Source organism: Pan paniscus, chromosome 1 (assembly GCF_029289425.2).
Source record: "Pan paniscus chromosome 1, NHGRI_mPanPan1-v2.0_pri, whole genome shotgun sequence".
Taxonomy (NCBI): Eukaryota; Metazoa; Chordata; class Mammalia; order Primates; family Hominidae; genus Pan; species Pan paniscus.
In genome coordinates, this window is record NC_073249.2 from 3,710,211 (window position 1) to 3,737,346 (window position 27,136).

The 27,136-nt window shown below is 45.1% G+C and overlaps 1 protein-coding gene across 1 annotated transcript in view; it reads right to left on the reverse strand.

Moving 5' to 3' along the window:
* Positions 1 to 27,136, reverse strand: part of KIF26B (kinesin family member 26B) — a 560,184-nt gene that overhangs the window by 277,119 nt on the left and 255,929 nt on the right. Inside the window, exon 4 of the mRNA XM_034950150.3 lies at positions 18,087 to 18,253. Within this exon, the coding sequence (XP_034806041.2) occupies positions 18,087 to 18,253 (167 nt within the window). The remainder of the gene's footprint in view (positions 1 to 18,086; positions 18,254 to 27,136) is intronic.

A 27,136-nucleotide genomic window follows, 5' to 3' on the forward strand; every position in this document is an offset into this window, starting at 1 on the left:
TCAATGGCTCTTTTGTGAAGGGGGCAATCAAAGAATCAAGGGCATGTAATTTTGAAGCTCCAGGTGTATAGGAAATAGTCTTGTTATTTTTAATTTATGAGCTCCTGTAGCAATGGACTTAAGTTAGGACTTTTCCCCCTTGCATGTGTAAAGAAATACTCGTGATGTTTAAATTTACTGCAGCTTGAACAACACTTTGCTTCCCTCCTCCCATTCCCCAGCCAAGCATGATCTAGGCTCCATAAATCAACGTTCCTCACACACCTGGGTTTAAAGGAAATAAAGAACATGCAAAGTAATAAATCCGCTGCAGATCTTTCAGACTATGGTTGGCAATCAGGACCACAGGAGAAGTGTAAAGATTAATGGTATCTATTTTTATTTTCTCTATCTTTAGTATGAAAGCTAAAACTGAATGCTCAGGATCCTAAGTAATAAATGATATGGGATTCTCTGATTTATCCAAAAGACATGGGGATTACATTCAACACGTTAACAGGTGGGGACACTGAGGAACAAAGGATGGAACATGGGAGCTCGGCAGAGAGAGAGAATGGGTGAGTGCCACCTGAGAGTCTGCAGGTGCAACACCTCAGTAGCCTGAATACTAACAAATAAGTTCCAGGGGCCAGGTGTGGTGGCTCATGCCTGTAATCCCAGCACTTTGGGAGGCCAAGGCTGGCAGATCACTTGAGGCCATCAGTTTGAGACCAGCCTGGGCAACATGGCAAAATCCCATCTCTACTAAAATTACAAAAATTAGCCAGGCATGGTGGCACGTGCCTGTAATCCCAGCTACTTGGGAGGTTGAGGCAGGAGAATCACTTGAACCCAGGAGGTGGAGGTTGCAGTGAGCTGAGATCATGCCACTGCACTCCAACCTGGACAACAGAGCAAGACTCTCTCACAAAAAAAAAAAAAACAAAAGAGAGGGAGAAAGTGAGAGAGAGAAGTAAGTTCCAGGAAGAACCTCAGCCAGTCTCAATATGCACTTGATAAATTGCACTAAATATAAGTTGTTTTCATGTTAAACCTAGTGCTGATTCTTGAGGTGATGAATTTTATGTGTCAACTTGGCTAGGCTACGGTGTCCAGTTGTTTTGTCAAATACTAGTCTAGATGTTGTTGTGAAGGTATTTACTAGATGATATTAACACTTAAAGTCAGTAGACTCTGAGAAAAGCAGATTACCCTCCATTCATGTGGGTGGGCCTCATCCAATAAGTTGAAGGCCTTAAGACTGCCTCTGGACTCCAGGCTGCAACATCAACTCCTGCTGGAATTTCCAGCCATGCCGATTTTGGACTTGCCAACCCCCACGATCACATGAGTCAGCTCTTTAGCTTTGCACACCACAGTGGGGAGGGTGGTGGACAGTTACTTCTCTGAACCTGTTTACAAAATGTCTACATTCCAAATTCAAACTCTCCTTTCCACTGCCACTGCTGACAACCAGGGGGTTGTGTAGGTACCTGGGTGGTTCATCACCCAGCATCAAGCAAGCCCAGGTAGCAGAGGTAGGAGACTGCAAAGAGTGTTTAATTGGCAGAATCTCCCAACTGAGAGTTTAGAATTCAGTGTACAAAGAAAATAGAGAAACTCAGCAAGCTATTTAGAAGAAAACTCTTTTTTTTTTTTTTTTTTTTGAGACAGAGTCTCACTCTGTCGCCCAGGCTGGAGTGCAGCGATGCAATCTCGGCTCACTGAAACCTCCACCTCCCAGGTTCAAGTGATTCTCCTGCCTCAGCCTCCCAAGTCGCTCGGATTGCAGGTGCGTACCACCACGCCTGGCTAATTTTTGTATTTTTAGTAGGGACGGGGTTTTGTCATGTTGGCCAGGCTGGTCTCGAACTCCTGACCTCGTGATCCACCCACCTTGGCCTCCCAAAGTGCTGAGATTTACAGGCGTGAGCCACTGGGTCCGGCCAACTCCTTTCAGTTGAATAATTCTTGATGCTAAAGCGCTCACCTTAGGGACACACTTGGGCAAGTGTCCTTTGTTCCCAAGGAGCAGTGGCTAGCAGGAAGTGGCCACCTCGGACCTAGGGTGGGCAGCACACTTGCTATCCCTCCTGTCCTGAGCAGAGACTTCCACAGTGCACTGGAAACACTGCATCCAGAGTGGAGCTTGGGTATATTTCAACATGGATGAGCTTACTCCGGGAGGAACAGGAGGAAACTGACAAACTTTCCACAGCAGACGCCTTAATGCCTATGAGATGCACTTACCAAATGTTTATCATGCGCCAGCCTGGCCCCTGTTCTAAGAGTTGAGGAAGCAACAATGGAATAAGCTAGACAAGTACCTCTTTCCATGGATCTTACATTCTAGGAAGGGAGACAGGCAATAGACTAGTAAGCAAGTGAACCAATAAGACCATTTCTGATAATAATAGGTGCTGGAAAGCCACCTTTAATTTTTAAACAACCTGAAGACACCGGGGGAGCAAAAGCCATACTGGATGGCTTTATGAATTTTTCTGTCTTGAACCTCCATGTCCTTTCTCACTGTCCTATCCTGGGACTGGCTGCCCTGCTGGACTGAGAGCTCCCTGAGGGTGGTGGCTGTCCTCTTGCTCTCCTCGGTGCCTAACACAATACCTGGCATACAGCATGAGCTTACCAAATGCTTGTTGGATGGTTGGGTGGGTGGATGGATGGATGGATGGATGAATGGATAGATGGAGAGATGGATGGATGGATGGATGGATGGATGGATGGATGGATGGATGGAGAGATGGATGGATGGATGGATGGATGGATGGATGGATGGAGAGATGGATGGATGGATGAATGAGTGGATGGAGAGATGGATGGATGGATGGATGGATGGATGGATGGATGGATGGATGGACAAAAGAGCATATACTTCCAATATCTTATACCAAATTCCCTCAGACATATCCTTGTACAAGGATGAGGGTGCTGGTAGGTTAACTGGGAGGTGACTCTAGGTAACAGCCATAAGACAGTGAGGAAGGGAGAAGGGAAGGAAGGAAGATACCAGAGTCTGTGTTCTCAAGCAGGTTATGGACACAGACAACTGGGGCTCAATCCTACCAGGGAAATATGGGAGACAGGGTAGACCATGCCTCAGAATTATCCCCACCAAGAGACAAGAGAGCTGGGGTGTTTATCCACCAACTCCTGCCAGTCTTACCTGGGCCTGCTCCCAAGTGGCCTGCCCCCTGTGTGGGTGCAGGGGGCTCCCACAGCCAGAGGAAACCCTCGGGCAGAGTCACAGGTGCTGGGCCTTGAGAACCATAAGGTTTTGTGCAAGCAAATGATGAGGTGGCAAGGAGTGGGGGAAGAAGGGGACCAGCAGTATCTGCTATGGCCACTAGGTTCTCCCCATGTATTCCCAAGGGACTTGGAGAGAATGGTGAGTGATGGAGCTGCAGAGACAGGGAGAGAAAGGAGGTTCTTGCAGCCCAGCTGGACCCTGGCCAGGTCAGACTTTCTGAAACACTGGAATCACTGACTCTCTTTCACTACCTCTCTCAATTTTTAACCTGATACTTGGAGTTCCTCAAAGGTAAACACGATGGTATTATTTTTATTGCTAAACACTTTTAGGTGGTAAGAGTATGCCTAAGAACTTCAGACCAGTTTTTTCATCCCTAGTAAGTGCCTCTAAAATTCAGGATAGCCATGTTAAAAAATATTCTGTTTTCTCCACAAATACAACCTTGCCACTTTCATTGAGCACTGAAGAGATGACTATGATAATAAATGGAAACTTATTAGAGAAAAATAAGCCACATTTATATTCTGAAGCACCAAAAAGACTGGAAAGAAATTTTGAGTAATGGTTTATATTTGTTCATTTTTTAAGAAAAATTCAAAGTGGCTTGCCTGGTACTGATTACATCCCTTTTCACTGCAGACCCCCAAGAGAATTTCTCTTTCTTTGTCACTGCCAAGGCCCTTTCTTTCTGTTGCTGGGGTTTAAAAGGACAAACCATGGACTTTTAAGGCTTTGGTTTTGAAGAATGCCAAGAAAACGACATGGGCCATTATTTCTAGGCTTTTGAAATTATATTTCCTGAATCTCAGTGCACTTCATGAACAAGCACACCAGGTGCCAGAAAAAAAAGCATCTAATTACCATGTGATGCTAAGATCATTTTTTGCATATGCTGAGTAAAATGATAGATGATTATCAGAAATGGTGCACTGCTGAGTCTAACTGTGTTGAAATCAACAATGGAAAATATGCCATTTATCCTTCAGAATTATTTTTATCACTAATACTTGGAATGATGAAAACTCTGATGCTACACAATAAACTGTGCTGCTTGCAAGCACAATCCCATAACTTCTTACTTCTTCTTCTTTTTTTTTTTTTTTGAGACAGAGTCTTGCTGTGTCACCCAGGCTGGAGGGCAGTGGCGCAATCTCGGCTCACTGCAACCTCCACCTCCCAGGTTCAAGCGATTCTCCTGCCTCAGCCTTCCAAGTAGCTGGCGCTACAGGTGCCCACCACCACGCCCTGTTAATTTTTTTTTTTGGACTTTTAGTAGAGATGGGGCTTCACTGTGTTGGCCAGGCTGGTTTTGAACTCCTGACCTTGTGATCCACCCGCCTCGGCCTCCCAAAGTGCTGGGATTACAGGCGGGAGCCGCCGCACACAGCTCCACAGCTTCTTTTAAATATTTGAGTCTCTTGAAAAGCAAGAGAGATCTAAGTTTTCAAGCATGGTTGATTCATTCTTTCAACATCCATTTATTAATGGATATGATGCAGGCATGATGCTAAGTATGGTGGAGGGGAGTTAGACTCAGATAAAAATAAGAGAAACATTCATCACAGAGTAATAGGACAGAAGAAATAGAAACATTCATTATTTCCCTTTTAGAGGCAAGAAAATAAAAACCTCACCTTCAGGGACATCTCTCAGTATAAAAAGGAGGGATGTCAACCAGACCTCTGTATGCTCCGGTTTTACCTAATTCTAACCGAAGTATTCCGGCAGTCCCCCTTACATTCCTCCTTCTTGTACCCTCAACAATGAGCCAATTTCTTATACAGCTGATAGACAATGGCCCTGGACAGATTGGTGTTTTCATCGACCGTGTGATTCATAAGCACGCTGAGCCTCTACCCAACACCACATAATATCATACATCTTTAGTTTCTATAATGTCTTCCACATGATTTTACCCCCAAATGCTTTACATACTTCACGAAGACAGCTATAGAATTAAAATAATAAATCAAAGCAGGGGGACAGAAAGCATAGAAGTTTATTCAAGGGAGGAAGAGATGGGTTTTCAACGAGACAGGAAAAAGATGGAGAGCCCTACTTTGTTTGTGCTAGTCCTGTAACTAATAACTCTTTTCTCTGTTTTAAATCTTTCTTTGGTTTATTGTCCCAGGCAGCATCCCTTGTCCCATCCCTTAACAAATCCTCATCTTGAAGTGACAAGCAGGTACTCCCACTGTAATAAGAATCTCAATTTCCCAACACCACTTTTTATCATGCTTTGTTACAATGCTATCCCCCCAAAACATCTGAAAGCTAAAAGAACACTTTAATTCCTGAGCATGTGGTTTGAACTGAGTGGGAAAATTCGCAAACTTCTCCAAGCACTTCAATGCAGGACAATCTGGAGACTTAGCCGCCCGTCTCCCATTTGTCTGAGATTCACTCATTCAGCAAATATTCCTAATGTAGCAGGTACCACGCGAGAGGGAGGGGTGCGCAGGTGGGATTATTGTAATTTTAAACAGGGAGGTCACAGAAGGCTTTACCAAGAAAGTGGCATTTGAGCAAAGATCTGAAGGAAGGTCTGGTTAAGCCAAGCAGAAGAACAAAGCCTAGGGGGAGGGAATGGCCTTGGCACTTTTAGAGGAAAAGCAAGGAGGTCAATATGCCTCGAGCAGAGTAAGCAAGTGGGAACGTGGCAGAGGAAGAGGGCAGGGGACAGACGGTGTGCACAGAGCCTTGTAAGTCACTGAAAAACCTTTTGCTTTTACTGCATGAGACCGAAAGTGATATTTTAGTAACTAACAAAATTAGAAGCATAAACAGTAGTTGGTCAGGCCAGGCGCAGTGGCTCACGCCTGTAATCCCAGGACTTTGGGAGGCCAAGGTAGGTGGAACACAAGGTCAGGAGTTCAAGACCAGCCTGGCCAATATGGTGAAACCCTGTTTCTACTAAAAATATAAAAATTGGCTGGGCGCAGTGGCTCACGCCTGTAATCCCAGCACTTTGGGAGGCTGAGGTGGGTAGATCACAAGGTCAGGAGTTTGAGACCAGCCTGGCCAACATAGTGAAACCCTGTCTCTACTAAAACTACAAAAAATGAGCTGGGCGTGGTGGCAGATGCCTGTAATCCCAGCTACTTGGGAGGCTGAGGCAGGAGAATCACCTGAAGCTGGGAGGCGGAGGTTGCAGTGAGCCGAGATCGCAGCACTGCACCCTAGCCTGGGCAACAATGCGAGACTCTGTCTCAAAAAAAAAAAAAAAAAAAATTAGCTGGGCATGGTGGCAGGCGCCTGCAGTCCTAGCTACTCAGGAGGCTGAGGCAGGAGAATTGCTTGAACCCAGGAAGCAGAGGTTGCAGTGAGCCGAGATCGTGCCACTGCACTCCAGCCTGGGCGACAGAGCAAGACTCTGTCTCAAAAAAAAAAAAAAAAAAAAAAAAGAGCAGTTGTTCCAAAAGCTTCCCCCTATAGCTTCTGTGGTGCACTTTGTACCCATTCTCTACTTTGGTCTCACATTGAGATCGTTGCATTGAGACGCTTATTTAGTGACCCCGTCCATTGTAACCCATCTTGAGTTCGGAGGCAGGAGAACACGGTGGCTAAGACCATCATTGAGTTATTCAACAAACATTTCTTGAGTGTTCTTTTAGGTGCTGGAGCTTCAGCCAAGAACAAAGACACAAATGTCCCCACCTTATATTTGGAGCTTATATTCTGGCTTGTGGCCTCTGGAATCAGACACCTGGCTCGGATCCCTATGCGTTGCCTACTAGCTGTGTGGACTTGGTCAACTTCTGCCCTCTGTGCTTCAGTTTCCACGTCTAAACAATGGGATAAAAACACGGCCAACTCATGGGGGCTTCTGAAGATTAAATGTGTGTCAAGAACTCAGAATAGTGTGTGGCATATAAGAAGCCCTCAAAAATGTAGGCTATTATGATTATTTTTTTTTCTAAGAGAAGGGTCTCACTCTTGTCGCCTAGGCTGGAGTGCCCTGGTGAGATCGTAGCTCACTGCAGCCTCAACCTCCCGGGCTCAAGCGATCCTCCTGCCCCAGCCCCGCAAGTAGCTAGGATTACAGGTATGTGCCACTGCACTTGGTTGTTTTTTTAAATGTTTCTCCAGATACAGGGTCTTGCTATGTTGCCCAGGCTGGTCTTGAACTCCTGGCCTCAAGCTGTCCTCCCACCTCAGCCTCTCAAAGTACTGGGATTACAAGTTGTGAGCCATGGCACCACCTGGCTGGCCAGTATGATTTTTAAATGAGTCAGTGCTGAAGGAAGGAAACATATTATAGCGGTACTGTATTAGGGTGGTGGTAGAAGTGTAGACCAGGAAACAAATTTACACAACATATACTAGATAAAATTGCATCCTCTCCTCATCCATTGCTCCTCTCCTTCAGTTCACAGGTTTCTACTCTGCTTTTCCTGAATCTACTCCATGTCACCCCATCCTCCCTCTTCAGCCCCCAGTTCAGATCACGAGGGTATTCACAAAGAAAGAACATTTCCCCTTTTACTTTTATTCACTGTTTTCATTAATGTCCACTGTGAGTATCATGACAATTCCAGCTTGCTGCCCTTCAGTGAGTCACAAAGTTCTATGGGAACAGAATTCTTAAAGCCCCTCCCCATCTTCTTTTTTCCCTTCAGTCTCTTCCTTATTGTTTGGTACCATTTTTCTAGGGCTATAAAACAACAACAAGGCCGGGTGCAGTGGCTCACGCTTGTAATCCCAGCACTTTGGGAGGCCAAGGCAGGCAGATCACCTGAGGTCAGATGTCCAAGACCAGCCTGGCCAACATGGCAAAACCCCATCTCTACTAAAAAATACAAAAATTAGCCAGGTGTGGTGGCAGGTGCCTGTAATCCCAGCTCCTTGGGAGGCTGAGGTGGAAGAATTGCTTGAACCCAGGAGGTGGAGATTGCAGTGAGCCGAGATTGTGCCAGTGCAATCTGGGCTGGGAGACAGAGCGAGACTGCAACTCAAAACAAAACAAAAACCAACAAAAAAATGAAACCTCTTCAGAAGATTTAGAGGTAAGCAGTGACCTACCTGGAGCTCTGCTAAAATGCAGCTACTTGAGGGCAGGTTTCTCTCTCCATATGGGTCACTGATATTTTGCATCACCAATGGCATCTAGTTCATAACAGGTGAGATTTAAGGGCGAATTGCTCCTCAGCTCCTTCTGTAGGTGGTTTTTGTTCTCAGAGACATGATACCAGATCTTTATAATTGCCACAGAAGGCCTGGACAGTCATTAGACAGATAACAAAGGGCCACCTAAACAGCCTGTAAAGGTCTCAACGAAAAGTCATCTACTCAAAAGGGAACGCAGAGAATTCATTGAGGACAGAACTCCATCCTTTTTACAGCACATGCCACCTTCACATTATCTGCAGGATTTAGATGACGTTTACCAAGGACTATCACATTTTCATTTAAACCTCTCCATAATCCTATAAAGCAGATGTGATGATCTCCATTGAACAGAAGCAACGGAAGCTCAGCAAGGTTAAGTTACTTGCCTCAAGTCAGAATGTCAGCGTCTGGCTGAGAATTCAAGCCTGGGCTTCTCCAGCTTTCTGTTTGCTTATTCAATATCCTTCTCTCCTAACCACTGCCCCCCGCCCCCGCCCCCACCACAGCATCAATTAAAACAAAAAATGCAAAATGTGCAATAAGAACTAGAATCCTTAGCCCTGAGAGTATCTTACAAGAATCCCTGGGATTCTTGAGGCTTGTTGAAATTGCTTTGCCTTCAGACGTTCACATCAAGACATGAACTGAGTTTTCAACCTAGGCAAAGCTGTGGAAATGATTCCCAGATGTTGGGAGCCAATTGCCAACACCCCAACCGGCCGCCAGTCAGACAAAGGACTTGTTTAATCAGAAAATGCTCCATCTGACCACATTCCCTGCAGCAGAAGATGGGAAGGGGCCGCAAACACTGGTCGTTTTCTTCAGTGTAGCTCACCATCTCAGAGTGGTGTGTGCCAAGCTATGAATGCCAGTTCTGTTACGGACTGCACCCCCCACAAAAGAACAGTTGGGGGTTGCTGGGGTTGCATATTGGATGTTAGGGTTATCTATTTGAGGTGTTTTAGGCATGTTTTTAGCACAAGGGAAAACAGTGTAGACGTTAAATTACAACCACTTTTCCTTCTGTGCTTTCGCTGTCTCGTAAGCAACTGAGGAGGTTCGGCTTCACACAGCAAATGCCTGAGACTGTTTTCTAGGGCCCTTGAAATCGGATGGCACTAAATATACCCTTGGTTGCTTCTTAATGTTTTCCTTTCATGAGGTGAGTTAAAGTGAGACCATATTCATAGAACTATGATTCCTAAAAATTCACTTCATCAATATACATGAGCGAGAGTCCCTTCTTTTCCAAGAAATCAACGGAGTATTTTCTAAGCAGAGTAAAGCTACGACCTGTCAGGAATAAATAAATAAATAAGAAACCAGAGGGTAGGGGTTTGCCTTCCAGTTCAGCCCTTCAAAGATCTATGTCCTGACACTGCTTGGCCACCAGTGAAGGAGGCAGGGCCGGCCAGGACAACATGAGCCCAGACATGACCTGCATCCAAGGAGGATTGACAGAGCCCCAGAGGAGGTGGTTCCACCAGGCTGGCACAGTGTTGGCTGGATTTGAGCCCCACTCACTCCTACAATTGGGCGCCCTGGTTCTGTGAATAGATGGCACAATTATGCATGTTGGCCCTGACCACAAGTGTCCCACAGGAAGCTCAATGGTAGCCCTGCTTCCATGGGAAGTCCTGGAATAGGCAGACTGAGATCTGGAATGTGAGAACGAGGGGATACACTGGGGCAAGGAGAAAAGAACAGACACCAAGTCAGAACGGGACCCTGGCAAGTGCAAGGAACTAAGGGTAAGCAAAATATGCTTCAGTGAAAACAAAACAAGAAACAGGAAAAAAAAATAATACAGTGAAGTTCTACAATATGAGCTCCTAAAAGGGCTTTTTGTTTGTTTGTTTGTTTGTTTTGAGACAGAGTTTCACCCTTGTTGTCCAGGCTGGAGTGCAATGGCGTGATCTTGGCTCACCGCAACCTCCACCTCCCGGGTTCAAGTGATTCTCCTGTCTCAGCCTCCCAAGTAGACGGGATTACAGGTGTGCACCACCATGCCTGGCTAATTTTGTATTTTTAGTAGAGACAGGGTTTCTCCATGTTGGTCAAGCTGGTCGCAAACTCCCGACCTCAGGTGATCCTGCCTGCCTCGGCCTCCCGAACTGCTGGGATTACAGGTGTAAGCCACCACACCTGGCCTGTTTGTTTTTGTAAAGGCATCATTCTACCATAATGGAAACAGTGCTGGACATTAACTGTTCCAAGTTGTGAAACTGGAGGCAGAACTCGTGCCCTGTCTCTCCACAGTCAATTGACACCTAGGAGTTGGATCTCAGACACCCAGCTCAATTTTTCCTTCGCCTAGATCACCTGAGACCAATTGTGGTATGTTGAGGGTAGTTTTTCTCTGGTAATATTGTTGATGTATTTCTAAGGGGAAGAAGGGAGCATCCCTGAAGGGAACTGTACCTGACAGAAGAACAAAAGAAGCAGGAACAGTTCCACGCTCCTTCCCATCCTTCTCTGACTTCATCAACTCCAAACATATAACCAAGTACCACTGTTAAGGGCCCAGGGACTAAAGAAAGCCTTCACCATACAAGATCATATATGAAAAGCATTTGCTGAAACCATCACAGCAAGGCGCTATCTGAGTTGCTTCTCAGCGAGAGTGCGGCAATAATGGTCATGAGACCAGTAACAGCTCTCCATACGGTCACGTGAGGATACACAGCAGGAAGAGCAGGCCCCACAGGAAACTAACAAGAGAAGCCACGTGGTCCTGAAGGCAGGGCCTGGGAGCCAGAGGTCAGTCCTCTCTGCTCAGCCTAGCCCTGACCCCAGGGCCTGAGCGGGGCTTGGTTTTAACACTACGGCAACCTCTGGACCCAAGGGGATACTGGTCAAATCAGTCATACAACAGTCAGTGACATGCTCAAGAGGACTGAAGAATGCTGTTCAGGTAACACAGGGAGCCATTCAAAAACAACGATGGAAGATACCACACAAGAGATTGAGATGGACAGAAAAACAATCACGTCCTGAGAAAGGAATGTGTTTGGGCCGATGGCAAGGAGTTAGAGGAGTCAGTGGGAGAAAGTGAGGGACAGCTTGGCAAGTGTGGAAGAGAAAGCAGACAACAGGGATCCCAGAGAAAGGAATGAGAGTGATGCTATATGGAGATGAACACCAACATTTATCCAGAAAATTCCAGACCCAGGAGAGACATATTTTTCGTCAACAGGAAAACACTGTGTAAAGGTAGGAATCTTCAAGAGCAGATGGAAAAACAGGAAGGGAGGAAAGAAGGGAGGGAGGAGGGAGAGAGAGGAAGGGGGAGAGAGGGAAAGAAGCTCTAACTAATGTAACAGAGTCAATAATGAGCAAAAAAACAGAATAAAGGATTTGAAGATAGTGAGTAAGTTCTGATCTGAAGTCATCAGAACCTGTGAAAACAGAATGGAAAGGCATTTGTTTATATTAAGAAAACGGGAAAATTTAAATAAAATCACGGATAATAAAAAAATGCCCTTAATATAATTTTACTTGGAAATCTGATTCGAATTTGGTAGAAAGGCTGTCAACTAAACATAAAAGCTGAACACCAAAAATATGACAATTTAGAAGTGATGTCTGAGGGCAGAACTGGAAGTCTCTGTGCTCACCAACGCCATGGAACTGGCGACACCCGCTCTGCCAAAACTTGACAGTGTCTTTGTGCTCATGTGATCTTTGTCCATTTTCACCATTTTTCAAACTCTTGCTCTGAATGTAGATGAAAATTCTACAGAAGCTAATTTTCTCCATGAATAAAAAAACACAGCTGGCTGCCATGGCTCACGCCTGTAATCCCACCACTTTGGGAGGTGGAGGCGGGCGGATCATGAGGTCAGGAGATCGAGACCATCGTGGCCAACACGGTGAAACCCCGTCTCTACTAAAAATACAAAAATTAGCCGGGTGTGGTGGGGGACGCCTGTAGTCCCAGCTACTGGGGAGGCTGAGCCAGGAAGATTGCTTGAACCTGGGAGGTGGAGCTTGCAGTGAGCCGAGATTGCACCACTGCACTCCAGCCTGGGCGACAGAGTGAGACTCCATCTCAAAAAAAACAAAAACAAAACCCATGAGTTTTAATGGTTATTTGGGAAAGAAAATCAATGCAAAGATATGAGGTCACCCAAAAGATTCATTTTCTGTTTCAGGGTTCAATTCTATGCATAATCCAGAATCCACTAACTGCTCTTCAAACATAAATGAAGGTTCCACTGCCTCAACCTACAAAGCTAGGGTTTCACCCAAGAGTTTTTATTGGGTTTCATGCACTCCATACTTTATAAGGTAAAGTACATCATTAAGTCAACCTTTATTCAAAGTGAACCGTCAGCAAATGGGAAAATCTAATGATACCCTACTTCACCATTTTCTATTAATGTGAAAATCATGCAAAAAAAAAAAAGGCCCTCATTTGAAATGTTCTTGATGTTCAAAGCCAGCACATAATAGTTAACCAACGTGACGATCAATTGTCTCGATCTCTTTTCTGGGTGACTGTTACTATTTTTTCCAGAAACAGTGTCTTTTCTCGAAAAAAAAAGGGAGGGTACTGAAATTCTGAAGCAAAGACAGCTACTAAGATGCTGACCGTTTAAAGACAATCGTGAGCGGAAGAAAAGCACGGAACAGGTGCTTCATGCTCCATCGTTCTCTATAGCAGTGCATCTCAAACTATCCGGGTGAAGGACCAACTTTTTCTTTTACTTCTAGTTACACACAAAATGCAAGCCCCGATTTTTTATTCTTAGATTCAACAGACAGAAAATTATTCCATCAGCAGATGTTTCTAAACGCTTCCTCTCCATTTCTATACTTATCACAGACCAGTAACTGTGTGTGGACCAGCACAGACCACACACTGCTTACTCAAAATTGAAATTCTTATTGTATAGGCATTGAATTTGAAATGTAACAAGGTTCACCCAGACCTCCACCCACAGTTCTAGAAAGTAAGCATTTAACAACACAGGCTAATTCCACAATATGTACATATTTCAAAACATATTTTACTCCGTAAATATATACAATGTTTATTAGTCAATCAAAACAATACTCAGCACTTTGGGGGGCCAAGGCAGGTGGATCACTTGAGGTCAGGAGTTCAAGACCAGCCTGGGCAACATGATGAAACCCCATCTCTACTAAAAATACAAAAATTAGCTGACGTGGTGGTGCACACCTGTAATCTTACTCGGGAGGCTGAGGCAGAATCACTTGAACCTGGGAGGCAGAGGTTGCAGCGAGCGGAGATCGCGCCACTGCACTCCAGCCTGGGAAACAGAGTGAGTGAGACTCCATCTCAAAAATAAATAAATGAATAAATTTTAGGCCAGGTGCAGTGGCTCATGACTATAATCCCAGCACTATGGGAGGCCAAGGTGGAAGGATTGCTTGAGCCTAGGTGTTCAAGACCAGCGTGTGCAACAAACATAGGGAGACCTCATCTCTTCAAAAGATAAAAATAAATTAGCTGGGCACAGTGGTGCATTCCTGTGGTCCCAGCTACTCAGGAGGCTGAAGTGGGAGGATCGCTTGAGCCCGGGAGGCTGAGGCTGCAGTGAGCTGTGATTACGTCACTACACTCCAGCCTGGGTAATAGAGTGAGATTCTGTTTCAAAAAAAAGATTTTAAAATAAAAATAAATACATTTTAAATAAAGGTTAATATCACAAAGAAAAGTGGACATCTGCACGAATGAGAGCGACGCTATATGGAGATGAACACCAACATTTATCCAGAAAATTCCAGACCCAGGATAGACATATTTTTCGTCAACAGGAAAACACCGTGTAAAGGTAGGAATCTTCAAGAGCAACAACAAATGTGTCACCTCTTATCTCTTCCTGCTTCAAATCTTCAACAAATTGGGGGTTTTTCTGTTGTTTTTGTTATTGTTGTTCTACTCATCTTCTCAAACAAATTACAGGGCCTAGTAGTTTCAAACCTGTTTTATAAGCAATCATCAGTTCATGATTACGGTGAAAAAAAAAAACCCCTATAATAAAGTGTCTTCCTGTGTCTGTTTAGCACAGAGAATAGGAACCTGGGGTCTCACGTGAGAGGAAACGAGGATGGATTTCCCACTCCGCCACTCCCGGCTATGTGGCTCTGGGTCAGTAACTCAGGGAACCGTCTTCTTTATCATAAAACAGAGAAAACGGTAGGCTCTGCCTCACAGGGTTACTGTGAAGATGAAGGGGGGCTGCATATGAAGAGGTAGTTAATAGTGAGTGATGCCCACTCAGTGCTCAATATACGTCAGCCACATTGGCCACAAATTTAGCAAATGCCATCCCTCCCATATAAAACGAAATGGCCCCCAGCATATCTGCTGCTTCTTTCTTTCTTTCTTTCTTTCTTTCTTTTTTTTTTGAGACTGAGTACAAACTCTGTCACCCAGGCTGGAGTGCAGTGGCACCATCTTGGCTCACCGAAACCCCACCTTCCTAATTCAAGTGATTCTCATGTCTTAGCCTCCCAAGTAGCTGGGATTATAGACGTGCACCACCATGCCCAGCTAATTTTTGTATTTTTAGTAGAGACGGGGTCTCACCATGTTGGCCAGGCTGGTCTTGAACTCCTGGTCTCAAGTGATCCACCCACCTTGGTCTCCCAAAGTACTGGGATTACAGGCGTGAGCCACCGCGCCCAGCCCAGGACAGCTTCCTGAAAGCAGGCCACCCCTGTGTCTTGACTTGGAGCTATAGGAGAGTTCCAGGGCCCCGCAGACTCAGAGGACTCTCTCTCCATTGCAGTCAAGCAGGAAGAGTGGAAAGTGGTGAGCACAGATTGGAGGTGTAGGAGCTGACTCTGCCCCAAACCCCTATGAGGACAGACACTTATCAAAAGCTGTCATTACCATCCCCTTACACAGCTTTGCTTCAGCTAAAACCAAAAGGCTCTTTGAACTCAGTTGACTGTCTGACAGCATAAGCTGGGCAGATTTTGGCTTATCACATGGACGTTTGGGGACCTAAATGTCAGGTACATCCCTGGTTCTGCCTCTTGACAGGATGAGCCTGGAGCCAGTCAGTCACACTTCTGTTTTGGGTGCCCCTCAGTGACAGGGGGGTTATTAATATGCTGCCTCCCTCGCTGGGAGGTGGGAAAGCCCAGCTAATAATAGTTCTCATCAATAATGATGAGAACAACATGGCAAAATATGGTAATGAGTAAAGGGTGGGGGGAAAATCTATAGAAAGAAGTGTTCTTTTTCACATGGTACTTGTTTCCCACTGTACATTGTAAACCCTTTGAATACAAACCACGTACTTTTAATGCTTATACCATGAAGCTCCAAGTACTATCAGCGTTCACTGCACAGAAAGTAATAGTAAAGATTTGGGGAGCCTTAGGGATCCTTTCCAGCTCTTTGAAAGCTCATACTGCAAGCCCTTGTCGTTCCGAAGTCGTGAGTTTCAAGTCTTTGTTTGCTGCTAGCATCACCTGCAGAGCCTGCCCCAGTTGACATCACTGGCCCATACAGTTTAGGTTTTGCCTCAGTATCTCCCTTCCACCCTAGGCTTTCGCTAGTGATTTGTTATTCCTTTCCCTGCTGTGTATTTGCTTGTTCGTAAATCCTCCTCTGATATCCTGACCTCTGGCCTCAGGCACACCTTGTCCAGTACTATGAGGTTCCCAGGACCCCTCATTTCCACATCCTTTCCCCAGCTCCAAAGACGCTGCTGGTTTCCTTGCACCAAGAATTTAAGGAGAACTCATGTTCTCCTTAAATTCTGCCCATTGGGAACCCTCACCTCTTATTTCTTCCTGCTTCAAATCTTCTGGGTTGCTTTGTGAGTCAGTCAACCTTCTGTAAAATTCTCTGGATGGAACTGAACGGAAGACTTTCCACTTTCAAAGAATTTCAGGTTAGAAAGGCACGTCGGAAGTCAATTCCCATCTGAGCATTGATTGTTCCCTCTAGGATCGAGGCCAGGTAATTACTCAACATAACTTTGATCTCCCTTAGGGACACAAATCTCACTCTCTCCTGAAGCCATCGGAATTGCAAGTTCTTCATTCTGAGCTGGGAGGTCCGTCTCCTCCCTCGTTATTTAGCCTTTGCCTACATACCTGGTTGCTCTACAGAATGAACCAAGTCTCCATTTATACAATAGCCTGAGAGATAGCTGAGGGCATCCATGATGTACCCCAGAGTCCTTCTCTTCTCCAAACTGAACCTGCCATGCCATGGCTTCTTAGTCAGCCTCCTTTGAACATGTTCTAATAACCTCCTAGGAGCTTCTGTGCTTGTGACATTTCCTCATAACTGTTCCCTGTTTTTATTCTCTCCCTAAATGGCATGGACATGACCTCCCAGTGAGCTTGGACTCCCTGCTTAATGGTCTGGGACAACACAGAGATTCATGTCCAGACAGGGCTAACACAATGGTACCCATTGTTGGGTGGCCAGCCTATACATATTTCCTATTACTTCCCACACATTCAAGTTGTCCCAAGTGTTCATAGGACAATAAACACAGCACCAAAATACAATGAGGACCCTCAAAGCCGGTCTTCCAACAAGCCCTGTGTGCTGCCTTTAGGGTCCCATCATCCAGGGTCTTAGCCCTCTGTCCTCCTCTGCCTTGCCGCTGTCCTAATCAGAGCCCCTTCCCCATATTTGTGTTCTGGATGTTACCATTCATAAAGATAACAAGCAAAGCCACACAATATTCCTTCTTACTGACATAGTAGTAACCATTTCTACAGTACTTTATAATTTCTCATCATCTTATTTTAGTCTTTGGAGCGACCCTGCAGAGTAGGTATTATCCTCATTTTATAGATGAAGAAACTGAGGCAGAACTGCAACTTGAACCCAAAAGGTCTTGTGATTTCGTATCTGATGCTATCGCATTTATTCTATGTTCTGTTTACTCAGGAGCTTGCAAATCTTAGGCAGAGAAAGTTTTCCAAGGTTCAGTTCTGAGCATTAAATTAAAACATGAGTTATACAGAAAAATGTAGAGGAATCCGGTTTCTATTTCTGGCTGTGCTATAAACTCACTCCTAGTTGAACCTTCCTGGTCCTCGGTTTCCTCATTCATAAATAAGGAGATGGAACCAGACAATCCCTGAAGTCCTTTCCTGCTCAGCTGTCCTTCGTCTCCCGCCCCGTCTCTGCCATGTTGCTAAAATTAGGCAGAAAACATTATTGAAATACCTTTCTTTTTTGTTTCTTGTATTTTTGAAGTTCCCAAGATTAGCTGGAGAGTATTTGATAACACTCTGGCTAATCTGTCAAGAAGGGGGGGCGGGAAACCTGCCATCTATTTAATAGCTTTTAAGCAGTTCAATTTCTGTAATGAGAAGATAAATCTGGAGACACCCACCAGAGGGATGCCTCTACAAAGTCCTGATGCTGCAAAAGAGCATCTTTGGAGCTACACATCAAGAGAGCAGCGGTTCTCGACCCTGGGGCCTCTCACAATGTCTGCAGACATTTTTGGTAGTCACGACTCGAGGAGGGTACTGCGGGCACACATCGAGGGGTACAGGCCAAGGATGCTGCAGCCCACCCTATAACACACAGGACAGTCCCCACCACAGTTAGCTGGCCCGAGAGGTCACAGTGCCATGGCTGAGAAACTCTGTCTTAATGAATGACATCACAGAACGGCCCCAAACTCTTTCTAGTGTTTCAGCTGAGCTAGTCCACGTGAGGGGCTAACCAGCTGGGCTCATCGGAAAGAACCAAGGATCTGAACAGCTCTCTTACCGTGCAAAGAAGGAGGCGGCCACCGACGTGCCTGTGGAAGTCTCGCTGGCCACGCAGGAGCCCTGCGAGGCTGGGACACTGCAGGCGGAAGGCTTGTCTGCATTGTAGCGGTTCAGCACTGCTTCTGTTAGTCCCTCCCGGCCACTCTCTGTCATCAGCTGGGAGATCTGACAAAGAAAGTGGATACGGAGCTCATTACCTGTGGCTCACTGCTTTTCCTGACCACTGACAGCATCTCTCTATTTGGGGGAGGGAGGCAAGAGGGAACAGGTTTCTATCCCACCTGCATTCAGTTACACGTGGATGCTTAGGGCTACTAGAAGGCTATTTTCCAGCATTTTAGCTAGGATACTTCCCCGTTTTCATTAAAAATAATGGTATAAAATTATCCCCTGACATTGTAAGTTTCAATTATGTCTGTGTCTTCCCTCCATTTGGAGGGGAAAACATGAACCATTATCCATGCACTCTTTGCAGCCCAAGACCAGAACAGTAACATTAACTAATGCTGGCTTCTTACCAGGAATAGCCCCGAATGCTCTGAAATGGAGCAGTGGGGCAAAGGCATAGTTTTATGAAGAGAGAAGTAAGCCTGCTAATAAAGAACATAAGGAATCAAAATACAACAGTATTTGGTGGTGCTGGTGGGGGTGGTGGTTTGCTGTGGAAAGTCAATAAAACAGGCAACATAGAGAAACTAATAAAAATAAATATAGCCACAATGAATTACCAGTTTTTTTTGAAGGGTTCAGATCATTTCAACAGACTTCATTTTCCTGCTGGTTCATTAAGATAAATGGCTTCTGTTTCATTTGAAATGATTGCCTTTATAATGGAAGTTCTAGTGGATGGAGCTCGGTCCATTTTGCCTAAATCTACATAATAAGCTGTGAAGAATCAAACTTTGGGGCAAAACAAGGATCTTGTGTAGAAATATACTTTTGAAAAGTGCTAATCCCCACGGCAAATATAATAATTATGCAGGCAGAGTCTAAGTATTTGGAAAACCTGTTACTTGAAATCTTCAGTCTACTTGCAAAAAGAGAAAAATGTCAGTTTTGTAAAAAAGAGGAAACTTTAGTTGAAAAAAAGTCACCAGTCTATTCAAACCCTTAAATGCTAAGTGGAAAATGTTTCCAATCACCTACTAAATACAAGTGCAATAAAGCAAAGATCCAGAACAGTTTCCACTTTGTAACTGAATAGGCCAGCGAGCCCTAAGAGCAGCTCATTTGTGAACCTTTAAAAGTAAAAACATTTGTACTTTTCATTATTAGCAGAATAGCCATTACTCTGAGTCCCATTGACTGGGAACTTTGCTCCGCTTAAATTCATGCTCTTACTTGGAAAGCCTTGGCATTATTCAACGGAAATTCTGCCAACACACACTTTCTTATTCTCATTCATTCAACGCATTATAAGGAAACTTGACCCAAGTGACACAAACTGGAGAGGAGGCTGCAAAGGCAGCTGCTGGCCCGGAGGACATTCCTGCTGACGGAGCAGAGAGCCCGCAGAGCCTCTCCTCTGGCTTCCTTTGCTGCTGTGGGATGCGGGCTCCCGTCCACTGGCTGCTACTGTCCCCGCGGAACGGGGCAGCTTGGAGGGCGCAGCTGAAACAACTGGAAAGCTGAGGATGTGGCGATGCACACCGTCGTCCCCACTCAACAGCATCGATGAAGCTCCAGGGGGCACATCATGCCTCCCGGACCGTGTCCAAAGACAAAACAAAACCCCCAAATTCATGCGACAACTTTTTTTTTCCCCCAAGAATCTAAGACATACATCTGATTTTGACACACCGTGACATGTGAAACAAGCCACTCTGCCTGGGTTATTTCCTTTCATTACCGTATTTCTCATCTAAAATTTGGAGGGAAGGGATTCCTTATGCACAAACTGTCCTGCAGGTGCCCTGCAAAGCCAGAGAGCAGCCGCTGGAACGCGTGTGGTGAATGGCAGGATGCCTGACACAGAGGCACAGCTTTCTGGGTGGGTCCAGATTCCCACATCTGGTCCAGAAGGGATGTCAGTGACCTGTGGGTTCACAGCTTTTGAAAATGTCTCTGGGCAAATGAATTTCAATGCACGAGCTTCCTGACTAGAGAGCTATTGGCTACCTTGTGCCAAGCAAGATTGTTTCTCTTAATTTTAAAGAATCAGGGATTAGTGAGCATGAGACACCAAATTCCCAAGCCTATAAATAGAACTATTCAATCATCAATTGTTTTTAAAAATCAGGATCACAGAACGTTCTAGAGCTAGAAGGGATTTCCAACGTCATCATCTTCAAAACTCTTCTCCTTAGATAAGACACCTGAAGACCAGAGAAGCAATTTGCCCAAGCCAATTTGTATCTAGGAATAGGACCCTGACTCCTAAACCATTCCTAGCACCTACCTCCTTCCTTTAACTGCCCCTCTTCTAATTTAAGGAAAAAAAAGTCTTCCCCTTCTAATTAAAAAAATGTGATATATAGAAAAAAAATCCAATAATAAAACATACACATGTATCCACTACCACTATTCACAAATGTTAGCATTTTTTATCTTAGAAAATATTTTCTAAAAGAAACCAAATATTATGTAAAATTAAAACTGCACATTTTCCTAGTCACGCTGCCTTTCCTGCTCCATTTTTCAGACACAGCCAGTGTCATGATGGGGCGGGGGCAGGTCCATGTCCTTATTTCTCATGGTGTGCTTTCCATCACACTCCCTCCTTAGAACCTAACAGCTCGTTTTTTGGTTTCTTTTGTGCATTCTTCAGATTTTGTTCTGCTAGTTCCACGATGGGGAGAGGGCATCCCTCCAAATGCCTGCTCTATAGACTCTCACCACCTAAAAGATCATGTTCTCATTTGTATTTATGCCCAGTATCCTCTTCAGAGATGACAGACTTTCAGAAATAACAGACCAGGATTTGGCTACAGGAACTGCTAATTTACCTCCCCCTCAGTTTCACACTCCAGGGCTCCAGCCTCGGGCAAGGTCCTCAAACACACCTCCTGCTCCTTCTGCCATGGGGCCTTTGCTCTCCATATGGAATGCTCCCACTTTTCCTGCAGATGTAAGCTCAAGCCTCACTTCCTCCGAGAAGGCTTCTTCCAGCCTATGCTTCCTCTGCTGGGTGCTTTTACAGAGCCTCAATCTTTTCCCTCAGTATCTCTACTTCAGTTCATATCATGCATTTAATAGTAAGTCATTTTCCCCCACTACACAAAAGCCCCAGGTCTCTAGGTCTACGGCTGGTTTGCTCACCACTGTATACCAAGGTCAATACAATGGCTGGCACATAAAGATGCTCAAAACATGTTTGTGGAATAAATCTGAGCTATTCTTACTTTCTACTGCTCACATGTATCTATGTAAATTTTCTTAAGTCTTTTAAGTAAGAGTGATTTCCTTAAAACATTTCATTGTTTTTCTATTTTGCTTGATTCTTTTTTTTTTTTTTTGAGACAGAGTTTCGCTCTTGTTGCCCAGGCTGGAGTGCAATGGCGTGATCTCAGCTCACTGCAACCTCTGCCTTCCGGGTTCAAGAGATTCTCCTACCTCAGCCTCTGGAGTAGCTGGGATTACAGGCATGCGCCCCTGTGCCTGGCTAATTTTTTTTTTTTTTTTTTTTTTTTTTTTTTTTTACTAGAGACGGGGTTTCTCCATGGTAGCCAGGCTGATCTTGAACTCCCGACCTCAGGTGATCCGCCCACCTCAGCCTCCCAAAGTGCTGGGATTACAGGCGTGAGCCACCGCGCCTGGCCTATTTTGTTTAATTCTTAAGATATGACAGTCTTTTCTCCCATCCTCATCACTGTCAAAGGATAGTGTTTTGGCTCCACAATGTTTGGGGATCAAGAGCTGCCTCTTTTTTAGTCTACTAGTTCATTTGTTCATTCATTCGTATGAACAACCATGTGTTGGGTGCTTGGTATATGTCAGGCAAAAAAAAAAAAAAAAAAGTAGATGCTGAAGATTCAGGAGGCTCTAAGAAACGTGCAGACATTTCCTGTCAATATCTTGTGCAAAGACAGTCTGCAAGATAGCGCTCCAAAAGCAACTTCCATTATCTCTGTTTAGCTCCATTTTTATAATTCTGAAAAACAGAAGAGCGAGGCTTGCTCTCAGTAGAAGCAGCTGTAGCTTCTTCAACAATTACAATCATATCCATTGTAGATGATTCTGAGCGAGAAGGCACCTCCCTGTTAGACCGGCTCTGGTTTTTCCCGCATACACTGGTATGCAGGTCTTTGGAGTGCTGAGTTGGATGGATAACTTCTTACCAAGGTGCCATCTTGCTTGCCACCAAGATACTTGCTAATAGGAATTTACTCTTCCTCAGCCCTGCAAACCCTCTCTAGGGTTGCAGGGTTACAGTACCTTCGGTTGTAGCTGAATTGTCCTATTAATCAAAGAAACAAACTAATGACCTACTACATGAGATCTGGCTATGAAAGAAGCACTCCAATCCAAATGCTTTCTGAAGCTCTCTGAAACGGTGACAGTGTGTCCCTGAGTTGTTTTTATGTCAAGCAAAGAATGGCAGTGATCCATATTCTATGACAATTAAACAGTCATTAACAGCATAAGGGATGCCCTCAGATGTGTCTATCCCTTTGCTGCTGATAAACCTCTCCTTCCTCATAGAAGGCTCATTGGAAACAACATTAAGTTATGTAGACTGGTTGGCTATTGTTTCCACTTCACAGATGAGAAAACAGAGGCGAGGAGAGGAGTCCGATGACTGGTCCAAAGCCACTCAGCCGTCAAGTAGGGAAGTTGAGCTGGAAACACAGGCCTCTGATTCCCTTTTTTCCCCCTTCCTTCTACCATCTGACCTCAGTTACTGAAGTTTACTGAATAACCTGAGCACCAGACAGACTTGGGGGATTACAAAAGGTAAACTTTGCTTAGTCTCTGTCCTCAGGAGATTTGAAAGGAAGGTAGATAAAGAAACTTGTAGTCAGCCAGAGACAAATGTTCTGTCCCTTCTCTAAAATAAGAGCGTGTGTCTGTGTGTGTAGAAATATTATCTGTGACTTGGAAATGTGGAAGCTTCCAAAATGTGTTTCTAGCCAAGTCTTGAGGTCAAAGAGGCCTCTGTGGGGCCTAGAAGGAAGACTCCATATTCCCTTTCTCAGTTCCCATACGTGAGCCCCACAGCACTGGGCCTGGGTGCCAAGGCCTGGGGAGGAGGAGGAGCTGAAGCTTGGTCACTTCCGACTGTTTCTGAAGGAAAGAGGCCCTGGGCCCACGGCTTCAGCCCTGCTCAGACCAACACAAACAAGCCTCACGCACCTCGGGCCCCCACCGTGAACTCCCTCATTCTTCAGCCTTCCCACCTCCAGCCGGTTCTCAGGAGTGGCTGCCACTGAATTCCTTGAGGGACTTGAGGAGTTGACCTCCTGCATCCCACCTCCCATCCCACCTCAACAGCACTTCTCCTCTTGGCTTTGGAATTTCATCTCAAGGCAGCGGCCTTTCCTACAAGTCAGTGGGACTCCCCACACTTCAAAGCAAGTCTTCCCAGGAGAGACTGCTTCTTGCTGCTACCTATAACAAAGATGACTCTGGATGTAAAACTCTGCCGGAAGCCTTGGCTACGCTAACTCCACTGGGCGTGGGGATGAGCTCCCGGAGGAAGCCTGCCCCTTCTCCAGCCCCATCTCTGGCCCCCAGGCCAGGTGGGCAGCCACAAGACAGAGCTAAGGACGGGCTTCAGTGGATGCATACAGATCCCTCACTGCAGTCCTGAGGCAGTCACCTGTGGATTCCAAGACAATTCAACCCTTTCACCAAAGAGGGAACTGAGGGTCAGAGAGGTTGAGCTCCTTCCCCAAGGGAAATCAGCTAGTAGGAGGAGGAGCCACGGTTGGGATGCTGATCCATTCGGCTGAGGTGGCTTCTGTGCAGCATGTCAGGCCTCAGTTCCATCTCCCTCCCTCCACTCTCCCCTTCAGGACCACTTCCTAACTCGAGGCTGCCCTCGGAGCCCCTCCCTGCAGCCCACTATTAGAAGATATTCTCCTGAAACTTGAGCCTCACTGCATAATTCTGAATCAACAGCCTTACTTTTGTTATTTATTTATTTATTTTTGAGATGGAGTCTTGTTCTGTCACCCAGGCTGGAGTGCAGTGGTGCAATCTCGGCTCACTGCCACCTCCGCCTCCCGGGTTCAAGCGATTCTCCCGCCTCAGCCTCCTGAGTAGCTGGGATTACAGGCGGACGCCACCATGCCCAGCTAATTTTTCTATTTTTTTAGTAGAGACAGGGTTTCACCATATTGACTAGGCTGGTCTCAAACTCCTGACCTTGTGATCCATCCACCTCGGCCTCCCAAAGTGCTAGGATTACAGGTGTGAGCCACCGCACCTGGCCAAGAGCCTTATTTTTAAAGGACTATGGCCTACATCTGCATGTTAGACTCTTAGGAATTTATTTCTTCTCCTGCGATACTGTGAAAGATACATGATTCTTCCTGAGAAAACCTCCAAATATCCATCTAACATGTTTGAAAACCCTACAGTGGTGGTGGAAAGGCCTCATTATCTTGGTCACGTGTATGTGTCACTGTCACCGTCTAAAAGCAGTGGCTGAAAACACGCTGAGTGGTCCTAATCACAAGCTTTAGGGGGAACTAAATTTTCACTGCGGGATTTTATTTGGTTTAGTTCTGACTGAAACCTGTTTTTAGCTCTCCATCTTGATTACAGGGGACCATTTCCCTCCTTAAGGATACCTGTTACTTTCCAAACAGCACATCATATCCCTCGGGGTGGTGGGAAAATGAATACAGGTGGCAGCAAAAGGGGCCAGGCTGCAGGGAGAGGGTGCACATGTGTGTCTGCGCACGTGTCGACACGTGTGCACGTGCGTGTACATGTGACATTCTCAACGTCCATGAGAATTCCATGCACCATTAACGAGCAGTGAAAGTCTGCTTTTCACAGGCCACTTCGAAATAAAGCTTCTCCTTCTATTTTAACTTTTAATTCACGTCTTTCAACCACATTTAAATGTCTACACTGATACCTCAGTATGAGGAGCTTGGTACTCATTCCCAAAGAAAGAGAGAATCCCAAAGAAAGAGAGAATCCCAAATGTGGTTACCATCTTGACCACAGAATCAAGATAAAAGACGTGTGGCTCTTCCTAAGGTTGCTTCCACAATGCAAATTGCAATCTGTAAGCTGCTGACCTTTAACTTCTACACTGAAGGAAGGACTCTGAGAGCTACCAGAGTGTGTCAGCATGGGCGTTCATTTTAAACGGCATTATTGACCCAGAAAGCTACCTCCCTCTGACTCTGCCAAGACAGTAGGGAACACCAAACAGTATCCGTTTCCTGTGTAGAGACATCTACGGAGAGCAATTGCTTCCTACTCAGTCTTTAATTAACGACATTTAATGACAGGCTCCCCGTCCTCAAATCCCAGAAAATAACATTTAATAACATTTTCTCTTACACAATTAATATCTCACTGCCTTGGGACATCTTTTATTGCTATCTGCTACTTACATTGTTACTTAATGCTTTTATAGTTTTGTAAACAGTGAGTGCTTGATAAATATTTTTGATCCAGGTTAGCACAAATCAACTCACAATTATCTTGGAAAAGACCATCCACAGCTAATTTGTAAACCCTTAGTATTGTCTTAGGATGTGTCTATGCTGTCAGTCGTTATGCTCTTAGAATATGCCAGAATACATTTCTGTGTATTCTATAAAATATAAATGATGAAAGTCAATCTGCAAAGGAAAAGATCAAACAATGCACGCCCGGATCAAAGTTAAATAATGTAGAGTTGATCACGCCGATGTTCCACTGCAGTCAGACACAGAATAGAAAGCTGACAATGATGGACGGAGGACACCTTACTCCAGTCATCACGATGCAGTGATAGAGTCCACATAAGCCTTATTCAGTCTTTGCTCACAAGAGAGAGAAAGAAAAAAAATTATGTCCCTTTCTATGTATGAGTCTTTGACTGCAGGAATATGTCTCAATCCCCACATCAAGTCACTTCTGGAGCTGACTATAAAAATGTATCTGGCAGAGGGGTCTCCAAGAACAGGCTCCCTCTAAGGAGCAGATGTCACTTTGTCACCCCACCAGACCCTTCCTTCCAGGTCAAGGACAAGCAGCTACAGAGGACTCTTGCTCTGACACCCACAGATGCGTGCCTCTCGCTTCAATGCCACTCCCCCCGCGAGGTGAAATGCTTCATTTTATGAGTTATGTTTATTTCTTCCTTGCAGGCAGAGAAACAGATGAAATGACTCACTGAGGAGGGAAGCACTGCGATGCCTCCTAACCCGGGACGGCTTCCTCTTCTGCAGCGTCTGTGTTTGTCAGTGTCTCCCCTGGATCAGGCAGGCCTCAGACCTCACTAAGCTGTTCCACTCAACTCTTTCTTCCCGTGCTTCCTGACTCCAAGGTATCAGCAAACTTGTTGATCCATTTAGACTTCACTCTCACCCTGCTTGTCTCTTTTCTTCGCGCACACCAGAGCTACCCAGAACCGCGGTGATGCCTTTCCCTGGCAGGGTCAGGCCTACTGTGGCAGTGTCATGAACCTTTCCTAAGCAGGATTTGTGAAGAGGGCAAAAGCTGGCATCAGCAAGACATGTTTTGGTTTAGACGTCTCAGTAGACATTGCAGAAAGTTAACTATTGCTGGGTTCTTGTTTGAATAAAATGTACTAAAAACTAGGGCAATAAAATGGATTTTCTCTGACCTATCTCATCAAAAGAGTTTTTATTTAAAAATAATACAGAAGAGCAAATACTGTATGATTCCACCTATCTGAAGTACCTAAAATAGTCAAATTCATAGAGTTATTGTTAACGGGGGCAGAGTTTCAGTTTGGGAAGATGAAAAAGTTCTTTTGGTGGTGGATGGTGGTGATGGTTGCGTAACAATGTGAATATACTTAATGTCACAGAACTGCATGCTTAAAAATGGTGAAGATGGTAAATTTTAGGTTATATATATTTTACCACAATAAAAAAAGAAAGAAGGCCAGGTGGGGTGGCTCAAGCCTTTGGGGGG